The sequence below is a fragment of the Typopeltis vanoorti genome, chromosome 23, assembly GCF_054136105.1.
Source record: "Typopeltis vanoorti isolate ZY-2024b chromosome 23, IOZ_Tvanoo_1.0, whole genome shotgun sequence".
Lineage (NCBI taxonomy): Eukaryota > Metazoa > Arthropoda > Arachnida > Uropygi > Thelyphonidae > Typopeltis > Typopeltis vanoorti.
In genome coordinates this window covers 24,972,397-24,999,218 of record NC_143571.1, presented here as the reverse complement: position 1 = coordinate 24,999,218, position 26,822 = coordinate 24,972,397, and the positions used below count along the sequence as shown (strand labels likewise).

The 26,822-nt window shown below is 37.8% G+C and overlaps 1 protein-coding gene across 3 annotated transcripts in view; it reads left to right on the top strand.

The window, feature by feature from the left end:
- Positions 1-26,822, top strand: part of LOC150093698 (kielin/chordin-like protein) — a 1,333,292-nt gene that overhangs the window by 1,151,496 nt on the left and 154,974 nt on the right. For all 3 annotated transcript variants that reach the window (XM_090412628.1, XM_090412627.1, XM_090412629.1), the window contains 3 exons: positions 14,435-14,706; positions 19,930-20,032; positions 20,169-20,257. In XM_090412628.1, the coding sequence (XP_090268754.1) occupies positions 14,435-14,706; positions 19,930-20,032; positions 20,169-20,257 (464 nt within the window). The remainder of the gene's footprint in view (positions 1-14,434; positions 14,707-19,929; positions 20,033-20,168; positions 20,258-26,822) is intronic.

The following is a 26,822-nucleotide window of genomic DNA, read 5'->3' as shown; positions in this document are numbered from 1 at the left end:
CCATCTCTGTGCTCTCTCTCTCTATTCATCCTATTCAAATCCCAATGACCAGATCTGAATATCAAAATCCATATATGGTCCGATCAAAGATTTATACAATGGGAACACCACTCTTTCTTGTGGTCACTGACCTCCTCATCCTCAATATTGCAGTAATTCTTTCAGTTGTTTTACAACTTTTGCAATATGTCCTCTGAACTTCAAATTTCTATCTGCAATCACCCAAGATCCCTTGCTTTCTCCACTTTTTCCAGTATAATTCCACAAAGTTAGTATAAAGCATCCCATCTGTGGATTCCAGATTTCATACTTTACATTTAACCGCATTAAATGATATTCCCTATTCATTCACTACCTTTCTGGCTTATTCAGATTATCTTAAAAAAAAAATTGCCTATTCCTAATAACCATCCCAATTTTTACATCATCTGCAAACTGAGTATCTTTGTGTAGTTCAGTAGCAATAATATTGACATAAAGATTTACTGTTCAATTTTTATGTCAATATTATTGTTACTTGTTATATTATTGTAAAGGTCCAAGTACTGAATCTGTGGAACTTCACTTGTGACCTTCCTACCCCCTTCCACCCAATACTACTTCCCTATATAGAACGCTAATTTATCAGAAAGACAGTTACCAGTCCACTCCACTAACCTGCTATCCAAACCTATATGATGTAACTTAAAAATCAATTTGTCATGTGACATTCTGTCAAATGCCATTGCACAATCCATTAAAATAACAGTGAATGTCTTATCTACTACTGTTGTTACTTTATTGTAAAAGGTAACCAGATTACTAAAGTAAGAGCACCCCTTAACAAATTCATGCTGACCTGTATAAATAATATTGTCCTCATCTGCCAAATTTCTTCAAAATCTTAAACAACTACAGAAAAAATAAAAAATAAAAAATGGTTCTACCACCACCTTTATGCAATAACCATTGCATAAAGGTGGTGGTAGAATGAGTAGACTTCCTATCTTACACTAATTCCACTCTCTGGCAACTGCCATTTGCAAAATCCATTGAAATAACAGTGAATGCCTTACACTCATCTACAGCTTTTGAAAGCTTCTAAAGCTTTTGTTAAACTCCAGGTTAATGCATGGTCAATTTCATAGTACATTCCCTTAAAACACATGGCAAAATTCCATCGGGCTCCCCTGCCTTACTGTCACTTAGCATACTCAGTATATTAGGAATACATCCTCTTCATTCACTTCTAACACTTCCCTGCTCTTTATCCTAGAGGAATAAGGAGTAGGGAAGGAATAAAGCCTGCTTTACCAGGATGGAACATCCTAATAAATTCATCATTACATGGTTCAACCATGTCATCTGCATTGGTCCTCTGAGACTCATCTCCATCCAGAAGATAATCTGGCCACAATCATTTTCCTCCTCTCCACATAGTGAAAAAACTCCTTGAGATTCTTCTTAGATTGCATTGCTAGTCTCCTGTTATATTCAAATTGTAGTTTCCTTACTATACTAGTCACCTTCCTAGCCTGAGCCTTATGTTCCTCATGCAACTGTTCCACTTCTCTCTGTGTATATCTTCCAGAATCTCTTTTTCATTTGCAATTCCTGTTTAATTTTTCTAGTCATCCATTTGACTCCAAATTGCTTTATCTTCTTCAATCAAGATATGCAATTTACCATTGATGTCAACAATTTTTTCTTAAGTATCTCCCATGCATTATTGACCTCTGTTTCTTCATCTTTCATCCATTGTACTACAGCAAGCTGGTTTCCAAGTCTATGATAGTTGCCTGCCTTATAATTCCATGTAAATTCCTACCACCTTGATACTTCTGCATGCATATTCATCCTCAAGTCAGAACTGCATGATCACTTTCACCAAAGTTCTTAAGAAGACCAACTGCTTAAGCTGGTTGTTCCTCAAGAAATCCAAAACACAGTTCCTTTAGTGCTATATGTTGTCATCCTGCATCTGTCCAGTTTTATGTTGCTATAGTTGAAATCTCTCATAATGATCAGTTGATTTGCACTGCCAAATCAACTGCTACTTTTCATAAACATTTCATGCTCATCATTGTCTATCACAACATCCCACTAAATATTGTATCTTGTAAATGTCTATTTCATACCATATTCTCTGAAAGCAATTTGTGCTATTTCCTCTATATTCTTAATTCTGACAGGGCACAGTTCATCTCTTATCATGAGTAACACTTCACTAAAAAACCAATGCATTGCTAGTATTCATATACTTATTATTATAATCTGCATACTTCACCTGGCTCTACAATATAGTGTACACCCTCTCATTTCTCAAGCCACCCTAGTTTCCTTGCCCCACCATATTAACTTCTCAGAAAAGAACAGTCTCTACCAGTTCCTGGGTTCAGATGCATCCTTCTGTGTTCAAATGTAATCCATCTCTTGCACACAGCTCTCTTCTATCCTAAAATGTACTCTATGCATCTACATATTCTAGACCTCTCTTCACATATTCTCTGTCATCTTATTCATTATCATTGCTCTTCTTTTCCACTCTACATTATGATACCAAGGCAACACACTTACTATCTTCTCTCTGACATATTTCTGCTGCATTATGCTTAACTTCAATCTCAAATCTCTTTCTATATGATTTATGCTATTTTAGATCATTTTTGCCAACTGTTACTCTCAACTACTCTACATTTTCACTTTACTTCATTGCAATATTGTACATCATTCTACAGCAAGCACTCTGTACATGATACTCTGAACAGATTTATTAATTTATTCTGAGTGAATATGTTCAGAGTATGAACAGATTCATTCATTCATTCTTCTCTCAATAGTGTGCCTGACCCTTTCTGCTTCCAGTCTCTCTCTCTCTCTCTGTGCCACCCCTGTTCTGTCATCTCTATCCCTTGCTTCCACTCTCTCTCTCTCTTGTCTTTCTCCATTTTTCTCTCTTCCATTATTTCTCCCATTCTCTCACCTTCTTCTCTTCCTTTTACTCTCATGCCTTTCACTCACACCTATTCTTGTTCTCTTCATGCTAACCAACCTCTCCAACTTCCTAATTTCTTCATTAACCCTCCTCAACTTGGTCTTCATGCCTTCCATCTCTTCTCTTAGTAGTACGATATTTCACTCCACACATCTTGCTCTCAACTGACTATAAAAATTATATATTTAGTTTTATCCTTTATCCAAGTGTAAGCAAACAAAGTTTGCACCTGAAGTATCTTCAGGACTGGGGCAACTCGTGGACTAAGTTCTCATCACTTTCCTTAGTATCCCATAATGCAAAGCATATCATCTTGTGGACATGTATACTGCTATGCATTATGGAAGGGTCACTACCCAGACCGGTTTCGAACTTTGAGGTCTCTTCAGTGGGAGCCAGACCCAGAGGTGATACCAAGGTTGAAGCAATGAAGAACTCATATTTCCATATTCCAGTTGCAAATGGTGTCACACTTTATATTAAATTACCTTGGATTAGAGAAAGATGTTGGAAGTTTTTTTACACTTCGATAGAATATAAAAATTATATATTTAGTTTCATCCTTTATCCAAGTGTAAGCAAACAAGTGATGAGAACTTAGTCCACCTTTGCCACGAGTTGCCCCAGTCCTGAAGATACTTCAGGTGCAAACTTTGTTTGCTCACTTGAATAAAGGATTAAACTAAATATATAATTTTTAGAGTCTAAGTGGAAAAAAAACTTCCAACATCTTTCTCTAATCCAGAGTAATTTAATAATGTGTGACACCTTTTGGCAACTGGCATATGGAAATATGAGTTCTGCATTGCTTCAACCTTGGTATCACCTCTGGATCTGGCTCCCACTGAAGAGATCTCAATAAAGGTCGAAACCGGTCTGGGTAGTGACCCTTCCCATAGCAGTATACATGTCCACAAGGAGATGTGCTTTGCATTATGGGATACTAAGGAAAGTGATGAGAACTTAGTCTACCTTTGCCACGAGTTGCCCCAGTCCTAAAGATACTTCAGGTGCAAACTTTGTTTGCTTACACTTGGATAAAGGATTAAACTAAATATATAATTTTTATAGTCTAACCAAGTGGAAAGAAACTTCCAACAGCTCTCAACTGACATTCACACTCAGAAACAGTCATAGCTATCAGATAAACCATCTCCCTCTGTCACAGTGCCCGGTGGTCAAATCCATATGTATATATGCTATTGATATCCACAAAATTTCCACTCACCCATTTCTGAAGCACTGTCTCCACTGCTTTTGAATCCAAAGATCAAAACAGTTATGTTTCTCTGCACTTCCTACTGTGTATATTTTATGCACACATATGTGGTAGAATGGCGGGAAGGAGCGATGACAAGGGGCCATCTCTGGAAATTACGAAAGGAGACTATGTGCAAGAGGGTGAGGAGTGGTCTGTTTGCATGGAGGAATGGTTGAACCTTGGAATGCATTGCCTGAGAGAGAGAGAGTGGTTGGAGTGGGAATAGTCAATTGGTTCAAGGAGTGGTATGATAAACTTTGTGTTTCCTAAAAACAACCTCCCATAATGAGTCTTTTGACTCCATGGAGGCCTAGATAATAATAATAATAATATACACTCCTGTTCATCATGTGCCCCATTTTTAAACCACAGGATGCATACATGCCACATGCACAGCAAGCTATGAAATCTTTGACTATGATACAAATAATGTAGTCTTTAAATTATTCTGAGCTAGGTGACAACATGTTGATTACGGTGGCTAACCATGATGAATGCAATCGCAGTTGGAGAGAGGCAATAATTTTGTAACAAAAAAAATCTCACCACTCATACAAAAAAAAAAAAAAACCATTATTTTCAATAGTGTGCACTTAAAAACCTCTACTAGGAATGAAATAAACATAAGAGGATCTTTCCTTATTACTAATACTTTTTTTTAATAGCTCGTCAACCAATTACATATATCTTTGTATATAAAAGGATGGTCTGAAAAGTTCTCAGCCTAACAATGAAACAACGAATTTATAATTTCCAAATTATTTTTATTTTTCAACATAATCTCCCTTAAGACTAATACATTTATACCAGTGCCATTATCCCATCCCTGTAATGGTTGCCAGTAAGATCTGCAAAATTCTCCTCTACAGTTACAATCACCTTTTGATTCAAAGAAAAATGCTGACCAGCGAGGAAGAGTTTTAGTTTTGGGAATAGACAGAAGTCAGAGAGAGCCAAATCCACAGAATAGGGTGGATGTTCCAACAATTCATAGTGCAGATCTCTTAATTTTCCCATTGCCAAAATACCTTTGTGGGCAGGTTCATTGTCCTGATGAAAGATGATTTTTTTTTCTTCTGCAAACCAGGTCTTTTCTCACAAATGTTTTCGTCTAGTCTGGTTAAAAGATTGGAATAATATTCCCTGGTTATTGTTTTACCCTTTTCAAGATAATTAATAAATAAAATGCCTTTAGCATCCCAAAACACCAATGACATGACCTTACCTGCTAATGGAACCGACTCTGTAACAAAGTTGGTTCCATTAGCAGGAATTTGCCTTCTTTGGCACTGAACAACCGTCTTCTGTTTTGACTGCTGTTTGGATTCTGGTGGGTAATGGTGAATCCAAGTCTCATCCATAGTAATAAATCAATGCAAAAAATCAGTTTTATTTTTGTTAAAATGCTCCAAGCACTGTTCAGAGATTTTCATATGAGTGCGTTTTTAATCGTTTTTAATGCCAGCGTGGTTGGCCAAGTGGTTAGAGTATCCGCTCTAGATACAAAAGGCTGCGGGTTCGAATCCCGCCGTGGACATGGATGTTTGTGATTGTCTGTGAAAGCATTAGTGGTGATAGTCGGCAGTAGATGGCATTGGTTTTAGGTAATGAAGGTTGATGGAGTAGTAACATGAAGAGTTGTAGAGTAGATTCCCTCCCTCGATGAGTCTTTGGACTCCCTGGAGGTGTGATATAATAATAATCTGCTGTGAGCAAGCGCGGCACCCATATTGCACAAAGCTTTATCATTTGCAGTTCTTCGTGCAAAATATATCCTACACGTTCTTTTGAAATGCCTATAGTCTTAGCGATTTCACACACTTTGACTTGTCGGTCATCCAATACCATATCATGCAATTGAATGATTTCTGGTATTGTTACACTTTTTGGACGTCCTTCAATGGATCATCTTCAAGGCTGGTACGGCCATGTTTAAACTCGGCAGCCCATTTCTTAATTGTCAAAAACGAAGGAGAAGATTGCCCATAAACTTTTATGAACTTTGATTGAATTTCTTTTGCCGTTAAACCTTCTTTTACAAAGAATTTTATAACTGCAGAATACTCAATTTTATCCATTTCAAGGGATACAGACAACACTTTTGCTTCAGACAGCTGTATAAAACAAACTATTTGATAGAATGACTTGCAATTTCACATGGATGCTTATGACAGATGTACCAACTTAGAAAAAAAAAATGTTGCCGATAGTATTGCTATCTATGGTCGAGGCCGGAACTTTTCAGACCACCCTCATATATATATATCTTTGTAGCTACAATTCCCCTGAATGAAACAAGCAGTGACAGCATGGTGGCAGAAAACATTCAAGAGGAATCGAGTACTGGAGGTAGAAAAAGCTATCAAAAACATTAAATATGGCAAGGTAGAAAACTTTTATACCTCAATATTTCAGCATTTCTTGCTCAAGAGCCTTAATCCTAAAGAGTACTGCTGTTGGGCAAGTAATGCCCAATAGCCAAAAATGCTGAGATATTGAGGTATAAAAGTTTTATAATGGCAACATTGCATAATTCAGATTTTGGTCAGAGGGTCTAATTCCAGATGATTGGAGTAGCATTCTCATAGTATCTATCTATAAAAAGGGAAATCCTGTCATATTTTATTTCCTTAGTGAATGTTCCAAATAAGATTAATGCAAGCTTACTTGAGAAGTGGATAACAGAACATTTTGACAGGGGAATTTGGGATTTGTGCCAAATACTGGTTGTCTGGTTTGGATTTTTCACTTTAAGAAAACAAAAGTGAGAATTCATAGTGCTAAAAGAGAGAGAGAGAAAAAAAAGATAGAAAAGCTGTTAAAAATGCTACAATTGTATGTTTATAAATGGGACATTATATTGAGCAATGAAGAGTCATATATGACTTGTAAATCAACAGTTAGATCTGAAGGAGGTACAGGAAGAATGTTTGATGATAATCAGGTGTGAGACAAAGGTGCACATTATCTCTGCTGTTGTTCATAATCCATACAGATCATATTATGGAGGAAAGTGGCATTAAATCTGAGATAGATCTAGAGAACTTTATCCCTGCTCATAACTTTATGCAGATGATGTAATACTCCTAATAAATCCAGTATAAATCTACAGGATTCTCTGACTAATTGCCAAACAGAAATGAAGAAATGATAGAAAGATAAAGACAATGGAAATAAACATAAACTTTGAAAACATTAACTGCATCCTGAATGGAGAACTTAGATAAAAACATTTCAACCAGGGGTGCTTAAGGGTCAAAGCTGTATAACTGAGAGGAGACCTCCACATAGCCTTTAAAGGAACGCAGAGAACCAACCAGGGCTTCTGACCTAATGTCCAATCCTCACCTTCTTGTGGTGCACCCTATTTGGTATCTATCTGGATAATGAACGAATGAGGATGGCAATTTGGGATTTAGCCGACCAAATTGTATTCTTATTGGCTTAAACCAATATACAAAATGATGGTACAACATGACAAAATTTCATTCCAGCTGGAACGTCGCCCGGTTAAACAAGGCCCCCGTTGTTTTCGCTAGGGAACCAGGGTGAACAGTGAAATGTCAGTTACTGGAACAAATCTGAAAGCACACCTCAACTCAACATCACCAGAGTTAAAGATCAGTACTATCAACATAAGATGCCTGAATGGCAAAGAAATGGAGCTAGCTGAAGAATTAGATAAGTACCAGATTGATATAACAGGGGTGACTGAAACTAAAAAGACAAAAACTGGTGAGATCTTTCAGAGCAATAAATACAAAATGTTATATTCAGGCAATGACAATCAAGGAAAAGAAGGAGTAGCCATAGTATTCAATGCAAAATACGAGGCTAATCTTCTTGAATGGCAGGCAGTCTCAAGTAGAGTGATGTGGGCTAATATCAGAATGTTGAATTGGACAATGAACTTATTTGTGCCTATGGTCCCACAGAAGGTTCTACTAAGGTAGAAGTGGAGGAATTTTTTGATGCTTTAGAAAAAGCAACTGATGCAATGAAAAAGAAAAAGTTGGTCCTTGTTGGGGATCTAAATAGGAAATGATTGTGAGTCATACAAAAATATTTTGGGAAAATTTGGAGAAAAGAGCAAAGCTAATAATAATGGCAAATATCTGTTGGATTTCTGCTCAGGATGAACTAGTTATTACTAACACCATGTTCCAACATAAAAATGTGCACAAATTCACATGAAGAGAAGAAGCAAGGAAAAATAATTATATCGATCTGGTACTTATCTAATTCTTCAGCTAGCTCTATTTCTTTGCCATTCAGGCTTCTTATGTTGATAGTACTGATCTTTAATTCTGGTGATGTTGAGTTGGAGCATGCTTTCAGATTTGTTCTCATTGACTATGTTATTGTTGATAGTGATGTTTTCTATCTGATGCAGGACACCAGAGTGTACAGAGGATTTGAAATTGGAAGTGATCACTATTTAGTCTTCAGCAGGATAAAATTGAATTTCATATTGAAAAGAATAACATGTAAGAAAGTTTTAAAGCAAATAAACATTTGAGCAGCTCTCAGATGTGAACTGTAGACTAAAATACACAAAGATTATTGAAGAAAAAATGAAAGAGTTTGAGAACAGAAACCAAACCGTGGAGATTCAGTGGCAAGCCTTGGAAAAAACACTGATTGATTCAGCCAGAGAGGCATGTGGTGAGATTGTCTGCAAGGATAGAAAAATCAGAACTCTGTGGTGGACACAGGAAGTTAAAGAGGCAGTGGAGGAAAAGAAGAAAGCATATCAAAAGTTCCTGGCAAATAAGTCAGCTTTTGCTCTTAGGGAATACAGAGACAAATGTAAGAAAGCGAAACACTGTGTAAAACTAGCTAAACAAAAGTTGTGGGAGGACTTTGGCAAGAACATAAAAAATAAATATCAAGAAGGTGGTAAGATATTCTGGAGGTTGTTGAAGAAGCTTAGGAATGGAGGAAAGAGTGCTGTAAAAGGAGTTAGAGATGATAAAGGTGACATGAAAATGGGAGAAAAAGATATCCTTGAAATATGGAATAATTACTTCGAAAAATTGATAAATGAAACAAGCAGTGATAGCACAGTGGTACAAAACACTCAACAGGCATACAGTCAGGAATTCATGTCCATACTTGAAGTAGAAAAAGCCATCAAAGGCTTGAAATGTGGAAAGGCAGCAGGAATAGATGATATTCGACCTGAAATGCTGAAGTATGGTGGTATAAAAGTCTTACATGTGGCTACACAGAGGGATGAATTCCCGATGATTGGAGTAGAGCTCTAATAGTATCTATATATAAAAAGGGAAATAAAACTGAATGTGAGAATTACAGAGGTATTTCCCTACTGAGTGTTCCCGCCAAGATCTATGCAAGTATATTTGAGAAACAGTTGAGAAGAATTGTGGAAGAACAAGCTGGATTCAGGCCAAATAGAGGCTGTCAGGATCAGATCTTCACTTTACGACAAATAGTTGAGAAAGCATGGGAATATAACAAAGAAATTTTTGTCAATCTGGAAAAGGCATATGACAAGGTGCCAAGAGAGAGAGAGAGAGAGAAGCTATTCAATACGCTACAGTTATATGGTGTCAATGGGTCATTATATCAAGCAATACTTAGTCTTTATTTGAATTGTAAGTCAGCAGTTAGAATTGAAGGAAGTACAGGAAGATGGTTTAATGTTAAATCTGGTGTGAGACATGGATGTACATTATCCCCTCTGTTATTCGTTATCTATATGGATCACATTATGAAGGAAAGTGGTATTAAACATGATATCAGAATTGGAGATGTTAATGTCAGCTCTTTGCTTTATGGGGACGATGTCATACTTTTAAATAAATCTGCTACAAGTTTGCAAGATTCCCTGACTAAATTGAATAACTGTTGTAATAGGTATGGTATGAAGGTCAGCATTAAAAAGACAAAGACAATGAAAATAGGTAGAATTGTTGAATATGTCAACTGTGTTGTGAACAGGAAACCTGTGGAACAAGTAAAACATTTCAGCTACTTAGGCACGATTTTTAGTGAAGATGGTAAATTAAATATGGAAATAGACAACAGAATCAACAAAGCTGGTATGGTAGGAAGTCAGTTGAATAAATTCATATGGAATAAGAGAGAAATTAGTCTGAACACTAAATTAGCTGTATATACAAGACAGTGTTCAAACCAGTTTTAACTTTTGGATCTGAGAGCTGGGTCAGAAGTAAAACACTTGACCAAAGACTAGAGACCACAGATATGAGAGTCCTGAGAAAGATTATAGGTGTGAACAGATGGCATCAATGGCAATATCATATTAAAAACAAGGATATTAGGAAAGAACTTGACATTGTCGGCATCCAGGAATGCGTTAGCAGAGCTAATCTCAGGTGTATGGTCACTTAAATAGAATGAGCGAAGAAAGATTAGCAAAACAAGTGTTCTCTGCCAGGTTGGCAGGAAAACGACCTACAGGAAGACCAGTATATAGGTGGATTGATACAGTACAAAGTGCCTTAGACGATAGAAATATAAGATCTGATAATGTTGGAGTCTTGACAAGTAACAGACTGATTTGGATTAAAATTGTAGATCGGGAGTTAGTAATGATGTAAATTTTTCATGTAGTACTATCATATCCTGTACACCCTTTGAGGGTACATGTCAGGAATTTGATGATGATGATGAACATTTCAACTGTTTATGTACAGGCTATTTAATCATTCTGCAGGATAATTAAACAGACTGACAGTATGGTTATGTTCAGATGATATAAGACAAAAATTCTCAGAATTTACTGATTGTTGGAGAACATACTGTCAAGCAGAGTTAAGGAAGTTATCATTGCTTTTTTAATAAGACCTTGATATGTTTGATAATACCACATCTGGACATTTGTTTACAGATCTGGTCACCTGGGTTCTTTTGGGTGAGGTGGTGGAAATGATCCAGAGAACAGTGACCAAAATGGTTACAGGACTATTGAATGCTCTCTGTCATGATAGATTAAGGGTTTGTTTACAAAAAACGGATTGGAGCCAAAAAAAAAAAAAGGATGGGGGGGATATGGTTGAAATATATAAATGACTAAATGGGTTTTATAGGATCAATGCTGAAGAAACTTTCACTCATGACAAGAATGGGGAGAACCTTTGTAAAATGTGTAAGATCATAGTTAGCAATAGTGGGAGGAGTAGCATTGCTTAGAGAGCAGCAAATGAGTTGAATTATGTTGCTAGAGTCAGTCAAGTGCATTGGCTTGTCAAAGTCATAAGTGCAATGAGTTGCCAGGGTTAGTCATGAGTGCTTGTCAGTGACGGAATGCAAGGAGAAATATGAGAGATATGGTATGCATAATGGTTAGTGTGGGCATACTACAAGGAGTCTTTCAACTCCATATAGATGCCTAAATAATAATAATAATAAAGTATGATTTGTTTGGCACTTTCCGATGATTATCATCTTGTGGTGGAAGGATTCATATAAATTATAGTTCTGATAATTTTTTTTCTTTTATGTGGATCCTATCCAAGGTTGTAAAAAGGTTATAAGTACCATTAAGTAAGTTTAAGTTAGATAAGTGAAATTCCCTGCTCTACAGACCAAACATTAGAACCTTTCAAACCAGATGTTTTTAATATAAATGTTTGGTTGGATATTTGTTGTTTCTTGATTTGTGTGTGTTTGTGAGTGTGAGATTTTTCCTGATTAGTAGAATGACTGCATTTTATTATTATCATACCTTCATGGGATCAAAGGACTCATTGTGAGAGGTCTATACTCTCTCATGTAAAAGATCATCAAGCAGTGCCTTGAACCCATTTACACTATCTGCACTCACCACATTTTCAGGCAATGCATTCCACTCACTAATCACTCTCCATACAAAGAACCTGCTTCTCACTCCCCTGCTCACCCTCTCCTTCTACAGTTTCCATGGATGGCCTCTGGTTCTACCCTTGCATCCCTCTACTCTATGAAATATCTTCTCCACATTAATCTGATAACCATCCCCTCGACCAACTTATTATTATTATTATTATGTGACCCCTTCAGGGAGTCCAATGACTCATTGAGGGAGGGCTCCTACTCTACAACTCTCCGTCTCTGCCACAGTGCCTTGAACCCATCTGTTGCCCACCACCGTCACCACCGCCTCTAGTATTTTCACAGACAATCACAAACATCCATGCCCACAGCGGGATTCGAACCCACAGCCTTTTGGCTGGAGAGCAGATATGCTAATCACTCAGCCAACTAGGCCACTGTCTTATATGTCTCAATCATATACCTTCTCCTTCTTCTATTCACATGGCTCTGTAAGTCGTATTCCCTCAATCTCTCCTGGTATCTGACATGTCATAGACCTGATACTAATTTAGTAAACCTTCTCCAATACAGCTTGATCCCCCTGGAAACCAGGTGACCAAATCTGTACACAATAGTCCATGTGTGGCCTGGTAAAAGACTTATACAGGGGAACCATAACCTCTTTGCTTCTGCATGTCAATGTCCTCCTCATTATTGCCATAATCCATTGGGATGTTCTTACGATTTTAGCAATGCAACCCCTACACTTCAAGCTCTGTCCACCATCACTCCCAGATCTCTCATCTTCTCTACCTCCTTCAAAATTTCTCCATTAATTGTATACTCTGAATCAATCTGAAAGCTCCAATCATTTGCCCACTTACATAGTTTATTCAGATCCTCCTGCAAGTCCACAACATCTGCTCTACTTCTTCCAAACTTTGCATTATCGGCAAACAGCTGTACATATCCAGTTAAGCCAGTACCAATGTCATTATCGTATGAGTCAAATAATAATGGTCCCAAAACAGATCCCTGTGGCACTCCACTAGTGATCTTTTTTTGGGGATACCACTCCTCCATATACAACCAACTGATACCTGTTTGACAGCCAGTCAGCTATTCAACTTACTAGTTTGTTATCTAATCTCATCTGTTTCAGCTTAGTTATTATCTTATCATGTGGCAGTCTATTAAAGGCCTTTGAAAAATCCAAGTACACCACTTTATATGCCTCTCCTTTATCGAGTGAGTTTGTTACTGTTGTAATACATAATTATTGCTGAAACATGACCTTCCCCCTAACAAACCCATGCTAACTGTCATAAAGAATACTTCTATTATCAATGAACTTATGAATCCTAGTCTTCGTGACAAAACAATCCAGACACACAGATTGACTTATAATTTATAGCCTTAGTCTTATTCCCCCCCCCCTTTGCAAAGTGGAACAATTTTCCACACCTTCCATTCCTTTGGGGCTGGAAACCTCATGCTAAATAGTTGTGACGAAAGTGCCATTAATTCCATAGGGCATTCTCTCAAGACACATGTGACATACTGTCAAATCCTATTCCCTTATATTATTGCTGTTTATGTTTAATGGGGAAGGAGAGTTAAATAAAGTACAGCATGTAGTGTTAGATGAAAGCCTTGCGAACATGTTACCCAAAAAGGCAGGATTTTAGTCTTCTGTTCTATCCATAACCTTAGAAACCTGGCCATAAAGTCTTCAGATTTATTATCAGGTTTAGTCTTCTATATCTAGCTTTGGAACCACTTTATTGTTATACCCTCATAAGGAAGTTCTAAGTTACGTTTGGCATTCCCTTAAAGAATGTCACCTACACTGCATATATGAGAAGTTGGAGGAAGAAACTAGAGACTTTGCTCTGGACACCAAGTATGGCAATAGCAACTTCAGAAAAGTCAACTAGACCTCTACCACCTAGAGGTCTAATTGGCTTTTCCACCATCTAGATATGTATCTTCTGTGGCAATATTCACATTCCTGTCTGGCCTATTTCAACCAGTGTTCTCTCTGGTTGAAATAGGCCAGACAGGAATGTGGGATTGGCTTGGCTGCATTATGTTGTATGTAGTAGTAAAATCATTTTTGTTATGATTTTCTTTCCTTCTGCTGAACTCAGAACAGAGACTGTGATTCCTCACATCAAATTATGTAGTGTACTTACTGAACTCCAAACATAATTTTTTTGTTTATACTGTTTATGAAGAATAAGCAAAGCAATGTAGGTACTGGGAATTGCTGCAAACATGATTTTCGTTATAACTTCTTTATGCTTTTTGGACTTAAAAAAAAAATATATACATTTAAAAGTTGGCAAACTAATTTTGATACACCCATTATTCATTTCTGCTCTTCTAAAAATGTATTTCTTGTTTCCATTTTGCAGGTTGTGAAATGAATGGTAAAACATATTTGTCTGGTGAAGTCTTCACAGCTAGCAGTAATCCATGTGATACATGTACATGTGAATCAGGTCAACTTCACTGTGTTTCACATCAGTGTCCTGCACTCGTTGATTGTCCTCAAGAAGCTGTTCGTCCTCCTTCAGAAGGTGAATGCTGTCCTTCATGTTCTGCTTTCAGTTCAAATTGTACCCGACAACATATAGGTATGGTAGTGCAGCCATCCAATGATCCATGCTTTACTTGTGAATGCAAGGTATGAAGTAAATATTTCTAATTTTATAAGATTTTTTTTTTGAAGCTGAAGAGTACAGTCCAAAATCTTCAAGTTTTTTATTTTATTTTATTTTATTTATTTTTATTTTTTTTATTTGTATAGGCAGTGTATTAAAATATGTATTGAGACAACATTGTTTTTCAGAGAAACCCAAACTGCAGACCCTCTGTTGATCATGATGACACTCTCCATTCATCTAGGCATACTCTCCACAATGCTATGATAATACTATTTAAATTTTTGGACCATTCTTCCATCATCATGCTCATCAGTCCATATACCATAGTTAGATGCACTAGTTTATCCCACTCTTGATGTTTCAATTTGTTCCAGAGGTATATTCTGATGAACTGTGTGCTGGACAGATGAAATGGAAAGGTGAAAGTTTGTTATCACTCCATAAATTTTGTTACATCCTACTATTAATTCAACCCCCCTGTACTCCAGACTGATGGGGTCTACATCAGACTACCAAGATTTTTGTACCACCCTTCCAAGCATCTTTTGACTTTTCATATGGAAGCTGTATAAGGGGGGTGGGGGCAAAGCAATGAGAAGCAGTTTTTTTTGCATGGAGAAAGATGAATGATTGGAAAGCACTCCCTGAGAGTTAGTTATCTGCAGAGAATGTGAATGTATTTAAAAGCACAATATGATAAGCTCTATGTATGACAGGGAGGGTCCTCCCACAGTGAGTCCTTAACTTCATGGAAGTCTGGAGATAATAATATTCTCAGTTTCCCTTCATGTCAGCTTCATGCAGGATCTTCCTATAGGTTTCTTGGCTTTAGTTGCACCTTCGTTTCTGTTGACTGAGATGGTACCCTCATATTTCTTTTGGCTGATGATGTTGCCTACAGTTGATTTTGGATGATACTTTCTTTTTATCTATATTGTAATATGATAGGCCACTGATCCAGTATCCTTTGTTAACCTCTTCCACCAAAGTCTCTACTTCTCCACCTGATGATAGTATACAGGTGTACAATCATCTCTATGGATATTACAATTACATATTTGATTTATCCTTTATCAGTGTAAGCAAACAAAGTTTGCTTACACTTGGATAAAGTAATATTTTCAGGACTGCGGCAACTTGTGGTAAAAGTGGTACTAAGGTGGAAGTAATGCAAAAGTCATATCACCATATACCAGTTGCCAGAAGGTGTCAACACCTTATTATTAAAATGCTCGGGATCAGAGATAGTTGATGGAAGTTTTTTCACTTGACTATGCTACCAATTACATATTTGGTTTAATCCTTTATCCAAGTGTAAGCAAACAAATTTTGCACCTGAAATATTTTCAGGACTGGGGCAACTCATGGTAAAGGTCATGCATCATGCCCATAATGCAAAGCACATATCCTTATGGGTATGTAAAGGCCAAGTGATCTGAACTTATACCACCTTTACCACGAGTTGCCCCAGTCCTGAAAATATATTCAGGTGCAAACTTTGTTTGCTTAGACTTGGATAAAGGATTAAATGGAATATGTAATTGGTAACATAGCCAAGTGAAAAAACTTCCATCCACTATCTCTAATCCAGATAATTTTAATAATAAGGTGTAGACACCTTTTGGCAACTGGTATAACATTACTTCCACCTTAGTATCACCACCTCTGGGTGTGGCTCCCACTGATGAGACCTCTAGGGGTCAAACCAGTTGGAAGCTTGGGTGATGGATGGCAATGCTGTAGCCAATGAAGATCTGATTGAAGCTTGACTGTCACTGTTACCCAGGTAGAGGGGAAATGGATGGCAATGCTGTAGCCCATGAAGTTAACTGACACACTGCTGTTGTGGTTACCCCTTAGATGAAATATGAGTGGTTCTACTCAGTGGTGGGGTGAGCCTGCCACTGGGTAGAGCCAAACACTGATATTTCAGGTCGCTCATTGTTGGGTGATCCAGGGGATCTCATGAGTTTTTGGCGCAGTAACCCCCACACTTAATACAGGGAAACCAGTCTGGGTAGTGATCCTTTCCATAATGCATAGCATTTTACATACCCATAAGGATATGTGCTTTGCATTATGGGATACTAAGGCAAGTGATCAGAACTTATACCACCTTTACCACGAGTTGCCCCAGTCCTGAAAATATTTCAGGCACAAAATTTGTTTGCTTACACTTGGATAAAGGATTAAACAGAATATGTAATTGGTAACATAGCCAAGTGAAAAAACTTCCATCCACTATCTCTAATCCAGATAATTTTAATAATAAGGTGTAGACACCTTTTGGCAACTGGTATAACATTATTTCCACCTTAGTATCACCACCTCTGGGTCTGGCTCCCACTGCTGAGACTTCTAGGGGTCGAAACCAGTTGGAAGCTTGGGTGATGGATGGCAATGCTGTAGTCAGTGAAGTTCTAACTGAGGCTTGGACTGTCACTGTTACCCAGGTAGAGAGGAAATGGATGGCAATGCTGTAGCCCATGAAGTTAACTGATGCACTGCTGTTGCTGTTACCCCTTAGATGAAATATGAGTGGTTCTGCTCAGTGGTGGGGCGAGCCTACCACTTGGTAGAGCCAAACGCTGAGAGTTCTTTTCAGTGACAGGGTGGGCCTGCTATCGAGAGGAATAATGTTAAATTTTGATCCTTTGGGTCGCTCATTGTTGGGTGATCCAGGGGATCTCATGAGTTTTTGGAGCGGTAACCCCCGCACTTAATACAGGGAAACCAGTCTGGGTAGTGATCCTTTCCATAATGCATAGCATTTTACATACCCATAAGGATATGTGCTTTGCATTATGGGATACTAAGGCAAGTGATCAGAACTTATACCACCTTTACCACAAGTTTCTCCAGTCCTGAAAATATTTCAGGCACAAAATTTGTTTGCTTACACTTGGATAAAGGATTAAACCAAATATGTAATTGGTAGCATAGTCAAGTGAAAAAACTTCCATCAACTATCTCTGATCCCAAGCATTTTAATAATAAGGTGTAGACACCTTTTGGCAACTGGTATAACATTACTTCCACCTTAGTATCACCTCCTCTGGGTCTGGCTCCCACTGATGAGACCTCTAGGGGTCGAACCAGTTGGAAGCTTGGGTGATGGATGGCAATGCTGTAGCCAGTGAAGCTCTAACTGAGGCTTGACTGTTGCTATTACCCAGGTAGAGGGGTAATGGATGGCAATGCTGTAGCCCATGAAGTTAACTGAGGCACAGCTGTTACCCCTCAGATGAAATATGAGCAGTTCTGCTTGGTGGTGGGGTGAGCCTGCCACTGGGTCGAGCCAAACACTTAAGAGTTCTTCTCAGTGACAGGGTGAGCCTGTTTCTGAGGGTAACAACGCTGAGTTTTGATCCTTCAGGTCACTCATTGTTGAGTGATCCAGGAGATCTGGCGAGTTTTTGGAGAGGTAACCCCACACTTAATACAGGGAAACCAGTCTGGGTAGTGATTCTTTCCATAATGTATAGCATTTTACATACCCATAAAGATATGTACTTTGCATTATGGGATACTAAGGCAAGTGATCAGAACTTATATCACCTTTACCACGAGTTGCTCTAGTCTTCAAAATATTTCAGGTGCAAACTTTGTTTGCTTACACTTGGATAAAGGATTAAACCAAATATGTAATTGGTAGCATAGCCAAGTGAAAAAACTTCCATCAACTCTGTGGATATGTTTTTGTCTGCTTGATATAGCAATGCTACTTATGGCAACAGGAATTTATACAATCAGTATGTTTTATTCTAAGACAGGGTTATCACAGTACTTTCAACATATTACATATTTATAACTGCTAATAAAAGATAAAATATTGCATTCTCTCATGTATTAAGATTATTATTATTATTATTAACATTTAACCTCCATGAAGTCACAGACTCAAAGCTCATCCAGCCATGCCTTAAGCTGATTCAATGTGTCTGCATTCACAACACATTCAGGCAATGCATTCCACTCACCAACCATTCTCCATCTAAAGAACCTACTCTTCACTACTCTTCACGAAGCTTTGCAATTTACATTCTCTCAATATGCACTCATACTCCACATTCCGAAGACCATTGACCACCTTTGTGAAACTTCTCTGGATCCTTTCCAACATATCCTCATCACCATGAAAACCAGGTGATCAAATCTGTGCACAATAATCCATATGAGCCTGATCAAGGCCTTATATGGTGGTAACATTACCTTTTTATTTCTGCACGTCAGGGTCTTCTGCATCATTACCATTATCTGATGTGAAATCTTCACAGCTTGTGCAATGTGACCTCTGAATTTCATGTCCCTGTTCACCACCACTCCCAGATCTCTCATATCCTCTACCTCCTTTACAGTTTTCCCACCAAGTGTATACTTTGTATCCCATAGTTGCATACCAAATTTCAGAATCTTACACTTTGCCATATTGAACTGAAAGTTCCACTTATCTGCCCATTCATGCAGTCTATTCAAGTCCTATGTAAAGCTATAACATTTGCTTGACTCTGCATTGCTCTCCCCAATTTTGCATCATCTGCAAACAGCTCCATATCACCAATTAAAACCATCCCAATATCATTAATATACATATTGAACAACAATGGTGTGGTGCCAAAACTGACTCCTGCGGTGCACAACTAGTGGCTTTCCTCTTTCAGGATAATGCACTCTCATATACAACTTTCTGATACCTATCTGACAGCCAATCATTGATCCAACTGAGAAGTCTGTTATCCTTTCCCATCAGAAAGTATGGTGGCTGCCATAATCCATAGAAAGAAACAATATATTATGCAAAGTAACATATCAGAAAATGTACTTCATATTAATAAACTTCACAACACAAACATCATATTCTATTCTATAAAAATTCTATAAAGTGAGTTGCAATTGCAACTCACTTTATAGAATTTTTTTTCCCATGAGCCCACCATTTTAATGTATGTGCTAATGTATGATTGCATATAATATATTAGCACCATTAATACTAATAATCTAACCTTAATATAAGCACCATAATATGGGTGCTAGCTTATTGAGAACTCTCTTTCTCTTAGAGAAGAAAATGGAAAATAACAGAATTCCAAACAAAAGACTCCACTTTCTAACTTGTTGGTTGGAGTTGGATGCTGTTATTGAAATTTTTGTTCATTATTTCTGTTATTCTGGGATAGTAATATGTTAAATTGATTTTGCTGCAATTTTTAGAAAAGCAATTTATATATATTTCACTCTTATAGGAAGATTTTAATTGGATTTGTATGAGAGAAATATGTCCATTGCTTCAGTGCCCAGAAGAGGAGTTATTCTTTAAAGGAGGTGAATGCTGCCCAAAGTGCAATGGTAATTTTCCTGACTTATTTTTGTACTGTTGTATTTTCATACAGAATACAAATTATCATATGTTAACAAAACATTTATCTTTCTGTAACTGTTGCATATTTTTTCAAGAAAATCTAATAATATAAATTTTCCTCAGTGTGTGTTGTAGAAAATGAAGAAGAAATATACCAAAATGGTGAGCACTGGAGTCCAATCTTGGCACCATGTGTTACATGTAGCTGTGAGGTAATATTACTTTTGGAATGTTTTGTGTATGTGTGTGTGTATTCTAATATATACTAATGTGAATAGGATATATTTGATAATTTTTATCATTAACAAGATTTCTTTCCATTTTTTTTTCCAGTTTACATTTTTTTTCTAGAAGAAAACTAATTCTTCAAAGTTCTTCTTCATATGATTTAGTGGAATATTTATTTGGCAGTTGCTTTTTCATTACTGTTTATTTAACAAATACTTGCCAACAGAAATCATTTTATTACTAGTATCAGTTATTTTCTGCATTAATCCATGTCAGTTATTTTCTACTGCCTCATTTTGTTTTTCTATCCACTTGCCTTATTATATACGAACACACTCTTAACTGCATTTCAGTTTTCACACAAATAGTGTTCTGTAGAATTAAACAGCATCATAGGGTGTGATTCTGCCACTAAAGATTGCAAATATTTTTCATATGTGCTAAATCATTAAAGAGTTGAAGGCAGGTAGAATAGGTGTTTCTCAGGCATCTCTATGGAATCAATGACTCATTATGGAATACCTGTACTAACCATTATTCACAAATACCTGTCATACTTTTCAAAACTCATTCACGAACAAAGCACTGGTTCTGTCGACTCATTCAGCAACAAAGCATTGTCTCTGGCAATCCATTCACTGCCCAAAAATCTAATCCTCGCATCCCTGCTAACTACACCCTTACAATTTCCAGGAGTGAACCCTTCTTCTCTCCCTTTCTACCAGGTGTGTTGAAAAAAAGCCAAATAACCAAAATACCAAACATTTGCTTTTCTATACTAGATCTCATCTCATCTTCTTTTTATCCTCTTTTACTTTGCAGTGTTGAGGATTTATTAATCATCGGACCTCAACCCATTCACAGGATAAGGTGGTCAGCCCTATGCCCCGGTGTATCCTATGTCCATAGTGTTGAGTTCTCAAGGCCGGTTTGCCTACTTTGCAGGATGAAAAACACCAGGATAAACTGTTGAAAAACCCTACTGTCCACACCCAACACCAACTTGGCTATGACTGAGGAAAATCCTTGAACTCCTCACGTCGTTGACAGGAATCAAACCTAGGACACTCCATCCCCAGGCATATAGTTGCAAAGTGCACAGCCACTACACACACTACAGCACAGCTAACTGTGCGGATTATGCTATTCTATGCTATATTAGGCATTAAATTTTTTAACATACTACAAGGTTCAAATGAAATTTAAAAAAATATCTGATAGCACAGGGGTTGTTCAAAGCCCATAAGTGAGAAGAGTGCTCAGTACAGGCTTCAGGTATTTCAGAATCAGTGTTTTCAGTCTATGAGAAAACTGCTAGATAGAAAATTTGCAAACATCAATCGCTGAAGCACGTGGCGGTGGATTTGAGCTGTGGTAAAAAAAATGTTTTTTTAAACAGTATATAGTGTGACTTCTTTCATGAATTGTGCTACATTTTTTTTTTTTTTCGGTGAAAAAAAATTGGTGCCCAAAGTCCATAAGTGAGAAGAGTGCTCAGTACAGGCTTCAGGTATTTCAGAATCAGTGTTTTCAGTCTATGAGAAAACTGCTAGATAGAAAATTTGCAAACATCAATCGCTGAAGCACGTGGCGGTGGATTTGAGCTGTGGTAAAAAAAATGTTTTTTTAAACAGTATATAGTGTGACTTCTTTCATGAATTGTGCTACATTTTTTTTTTTTCGGTGAAAAAAAATTGGTGCTGCTAGTTTTGTTGTTATATATTGTATTGTTTTTGGTTTACCGAGAAAACGAGGTCAGAGTCAGACATATCTGCAGTGATAAGATAAGTTTTGGTTATTTAATATAGTTAAATATAGTTTATACTTGTAGTATCGCATAAGTAAATTAGCTTACAGTAGAGCGTATAACATAGTATTTAGCATTTAGTTGCAGTAGTATTTAATATTTAACATTTAGTTTAGTAGTTCCTCGGTAGCAAGTGAATGACAGCAGCCGCAGCTCCAGTTACAAGTGGCGTGTCACCAAGTCCTTCCCCATTTAAGGACTCTATTTTATATAACATAATAAAGGATTTTGTGGCATGCAGTGTTTGCGGTATGTATGCATCCCAGGAGTTGGATATGTGGCGGCTGAGAGAAGGGGGGTGTGTATATGTGCAAAATGTATGCAATGGGAGGAATTTAATGAATTAGATATCACGATAACCGATCTAGTTGCATCAGGGATGGGAAATGAATGTCAGGTGACGAGCGAAATATGGATGAAGAAATAACAGTGGGGAGTGTGGAAGGCTTGAATGATTATGAAGTTTTCGGGGATAGTCTTGATTGGGAGGATGAATGCTGAGTAAGTGACTAACTTGCAGAGAGAGATAGATGAGCTGAAAGAGGAGGTGGAATGTCTTGGGAAAGAGATGAGAAGTATGAAAGATGAGATTAGGTGAATGGAAGAGATGAATGCAAGGCGAATCAGAGTAGGAGTCAGAGAGAGTTATGGGAATGATAAGAGAGGAGAGAATAGAAACAATAGAAGAGAGGGAATGAGAGAGAGAGAGCGGTATGGGAATGATAAAAGAGGGGAGAATGGAAAACAGAGAGAGAGGAAATGGGAAGAATATGAGGGAGTGCTGGAACCAGGGACAGAGTGATTCCAGAATAGCAGGTAAATAGGAGAACACAGAGAGAAAGGGTTAGAGGAGAGAGAGAGTGAGAGGGATGTAGGTGAGCAATCAAGGAACAGAGTGGTAAAGGTGTGATGTATGGAGACTCGGTGATCTGTAGTGTGCAAGATAGGATCCCAGAGGAGTGTTTGCCTGGAGGAAACGATAGAAAGTGTGGCTATGGCAATTAAGACCGGTGAAAGGGTAGATGAAATGATTGTGATGATGGGCACGAATGACTTGAGAGGCAATGTAACTGTGGTGGCGAGAGATCTGAGATTCTTGCTTGAGGTCATACAAAAGAAAACATAGAGAAGAAAGATTGTGTGTGTGATGCCCAGGTATGATAGTGACGAGCCGAGCAGAAGAGCAGTAATACTGAATAGCATTATAGCCAGAATGTGTCTGAAGAGAGGATTGGAATATGCTTGGAGGGCATTTGAGGACAGAAGGGAACTGTATGTGAGAGCCCACTTACATTTGAATGAGGAAGGACGAAAGCATCTAGAGATATTGCTGTTTTCTGAATGAGTCAGTGTATCAATCCAGGGAAACTAGAATTCCCAGGGTGGATGGTAGCAGGTGTGGCCTCTTGTGGGAATGGGTGCTTGGGGGAAGGGGGACGACATCAGGTGACACTGAGTGCAGTGGTGTCTGGAGGGGATAATGATAGGTAAGAAGCAGTGACATTTTTATGCTCTATACTAATGCCAGGAATATCCAAAATAAAAGAGATGAATTGGTGGCACTGATAGCATCAGCCTGACCAAAGATTATTGGGATCTCTGAGATGTGGTTGACAGAAGATGATATAATAACAAGAATTGAAGTAGCAGGGTACAGCATTTTTTAGCATGATAGGAAATGAAAACCCTGTGATGAAGTACTGCTTATGATAAGTGATGACTTATGTCCTCTAAGAGTGGAGGCTTTGGAAGGCAGTGACACTAATGGTTTTGAAAGCATATGGTGTGAGGCAGAAGTGGCCAAGACAGGATATTTAGAGTGGGTGTTGCTACAAACCAAGGAGCACAGAGGATGAGGAGCAAGAGATGTTTAGGCAGTTGAGCTTGGCAAGTGCAAAAATAATGATTGTTATGGGAGATTTTAACTACAGCAGTATAAGCTGGGAAGAGCAAAATGCATATAGTAATAAGGGAATGGAATTTCTGGAATTCTTGAGGGACAAATGTCTTAGGCAACATGTAATAGAGGGAACAAGAGGTCCAAGAGTTTTGGATTTGGTCATAGCATCAGAAGAGCTGATAATAACTGAGATGACATCCCCCATTTGGAGAAAGTGACCATGTGTTTTAACTTTGAAGATGAATAGACATGCAGGAGTATCAAAGAAAAGGGAACGTATGTGGAAAATAAGGCAGCTGATTATAATAGTCTTAGATATCAACTTGGGGCACTTCCATGGAGGATGGAATTGGAAGGCCAGGATATCATTAGTGCTTGGGAAATTGTGAAGGAATATTTGTTAGCATCAATAGTAAGCTGTATTCCACGAGTGAAGAAGAAGATGACACAATTTGGTGTAAAGTGGATGACAAACAATATCAAACAGGAACTGCAGGTGAAAAAGAGGTTATGGAAGAGATATAAGGAGAGGGTGGAGAACAGATGCATGATGAATATAAGACTCAGCCCAGGAGAGTGACTAATATGCTAAGGAAGGCAAAACTGGAATATGAGAAGAGACTGGCCCTTAAGATCCAAAGAAAATCCTAGGGATTATCTTAGGATGAAATACTCCAGGATGAAATACTCCAATAAATTGTTCATTGAACAACTCCACTATGTCCTCTGCATTAGTCACTCTATTCCTATTTTTATCCCAGTGTCATTCTTCCACAATCATTTCTCCTCCTACTGGCCACATAGCTAAAAAAGGGAATTGTTATATCTTGGATGTCTGTGTGACTGCCTTATCGTTATATCTCTAACTGTCTTTACTTTAGCCTTACAGTTAACATAAATTTTTGTATCACTTAATATCAGATATGCGTTTGCCGACGAATTTATATCGATTAAAGACTGCGCCAGCTGGCAACTAAATTCTGATATGTCATCCAAGAATACTAAAAAAAAAATGTAGGGATCAAGAAGTAAGCAGTCGTGGTCCCAATTCTTCTATCACTAATGGTTCCCCTTAAATGCACGGTATGAAATTTTTCAAACGGTAGCTCAAATCCGCAGAAAGGATGACAAACTCATTTGATTATATTTAAAGAAACACATTTATTATTGCACAAAGACAAGTATACATGTTAATCAAATCCTTAATCTTAAAAGAGTCTAGGTTCCCTTTACTTAATTAATCACATTCAAAACTTCTATACTTTAGTTCCTTACTTGACATAAACTCCTCACTTCTAAACGTACATCTATTCTCAGACTCTTATAACTAAGTTACCTAATATTATCACACATGTAACATTGCATATATACACAAGACAACTCAATACTTCTGACATGAATTTCTCTAGGATAATACTCCTTAATCTTACTTAATCCCCCCTCCAAAATTTTAGTTAACAATTAGTTACGTTCTGACCATATAACATTACTGTTCTTAAACCACACAAACAGTTTGGACCTCGGCCTCCTGTTCGGCTGGAGCCTAATATGCTTCCTTCTCAACTGTAGACAAAAGTGTCCAAATCACAGACTGTTCCTATAACACTACACAGAATAGCGTGCTTCCTTAACTTCAACTTCCTTAACTTCCTCAACTTTCCCTATTCTTTGGTTACTTTAATTCAATATTTAACATAAGAAAATCTTCCGCTTACCGTTCTTGCCTTGAACTGGATACTTTGGTCGGCTTACTGTACCTTCACTGATGGCGGTCTTGCTATTCCTTTGTTTCCATACGAACCGAAAAACACTCATACACAGATTTGAACACTGATGTTGATTTCATCAGTGGCTCTTTCTTCTTGTGGATCTGAACACATTGTAGTTGCAGCCTTGGCCCACGTAGCACACATAGCAAGGGGGGATTCTTGCTACACGTGGCGGCAAGCTCTACACCTCTCCGACAGGACTAGGTGCTGACGAAACCCAAAGACAAGAGATAAGAGATAAAAGAGCAATTCAAATTCCCACCGAAACCTTTATACTCCAAAACAGCTCCCCCACGCGGTGGTGTCGTCACACATATGGCGGCTGCCGATTGGACAGCGTGGCTACAAACTGCTTTTACATGGCTTAAAGTTTGCTCTAGCTTATACATATTTATTTGGCAATTTATACATGATTTTATATTTTAATTCGTTTACAACTATTCTCTATTAAACTTATGGGCTATTCTAACATTGTTTAGAGCTTACACATTTGGATATTTACATGTTCTTGGGACGTTAGTCAATACATTTCCCATCCGGAGGCATAAACATGTCCTTATACTCTCCTTATGAGTAACTTAGTGTTGGGTGGGAAAAAGGATGACTCATCATCTTTTTTCTGACACAACAGAATAGAGTGACTGATGCAGAGGACATAGCAGAGATGTTCAATGAACACTTTATTGGAGTATTTCATCCTGGAGAAGTAAGTTTTAATACTAGAGGGATAGGTTCAGGATTTAGAGGTCAAGTGGAGAGTGTGTTCCAAATACTGAGTACTCTGGATGTCAGTAAAGCTGTGGGACTGGATGGTATTTAACCATAGGTTTTGAGAGCATGTGTTAAAGAACTGGCAGCTCCTTTGACCTGGCTTTTCAATGAAAGTCTGGCTATGGGAAAGGTGCCCAAAGAATTGAAGGAAGGTAAGATAGTGCCATTGCATAAGGGCAGTAGCAGATCGGAAGTGTCTAATTATAGGCCAGTTTGTGTGTCATCAGTAGTTGTTAAGGTCTTGGAGAAATTAGTGAGGGACTATATACAGCATTGGGCAGATGAGGATAATGTTATCTGTG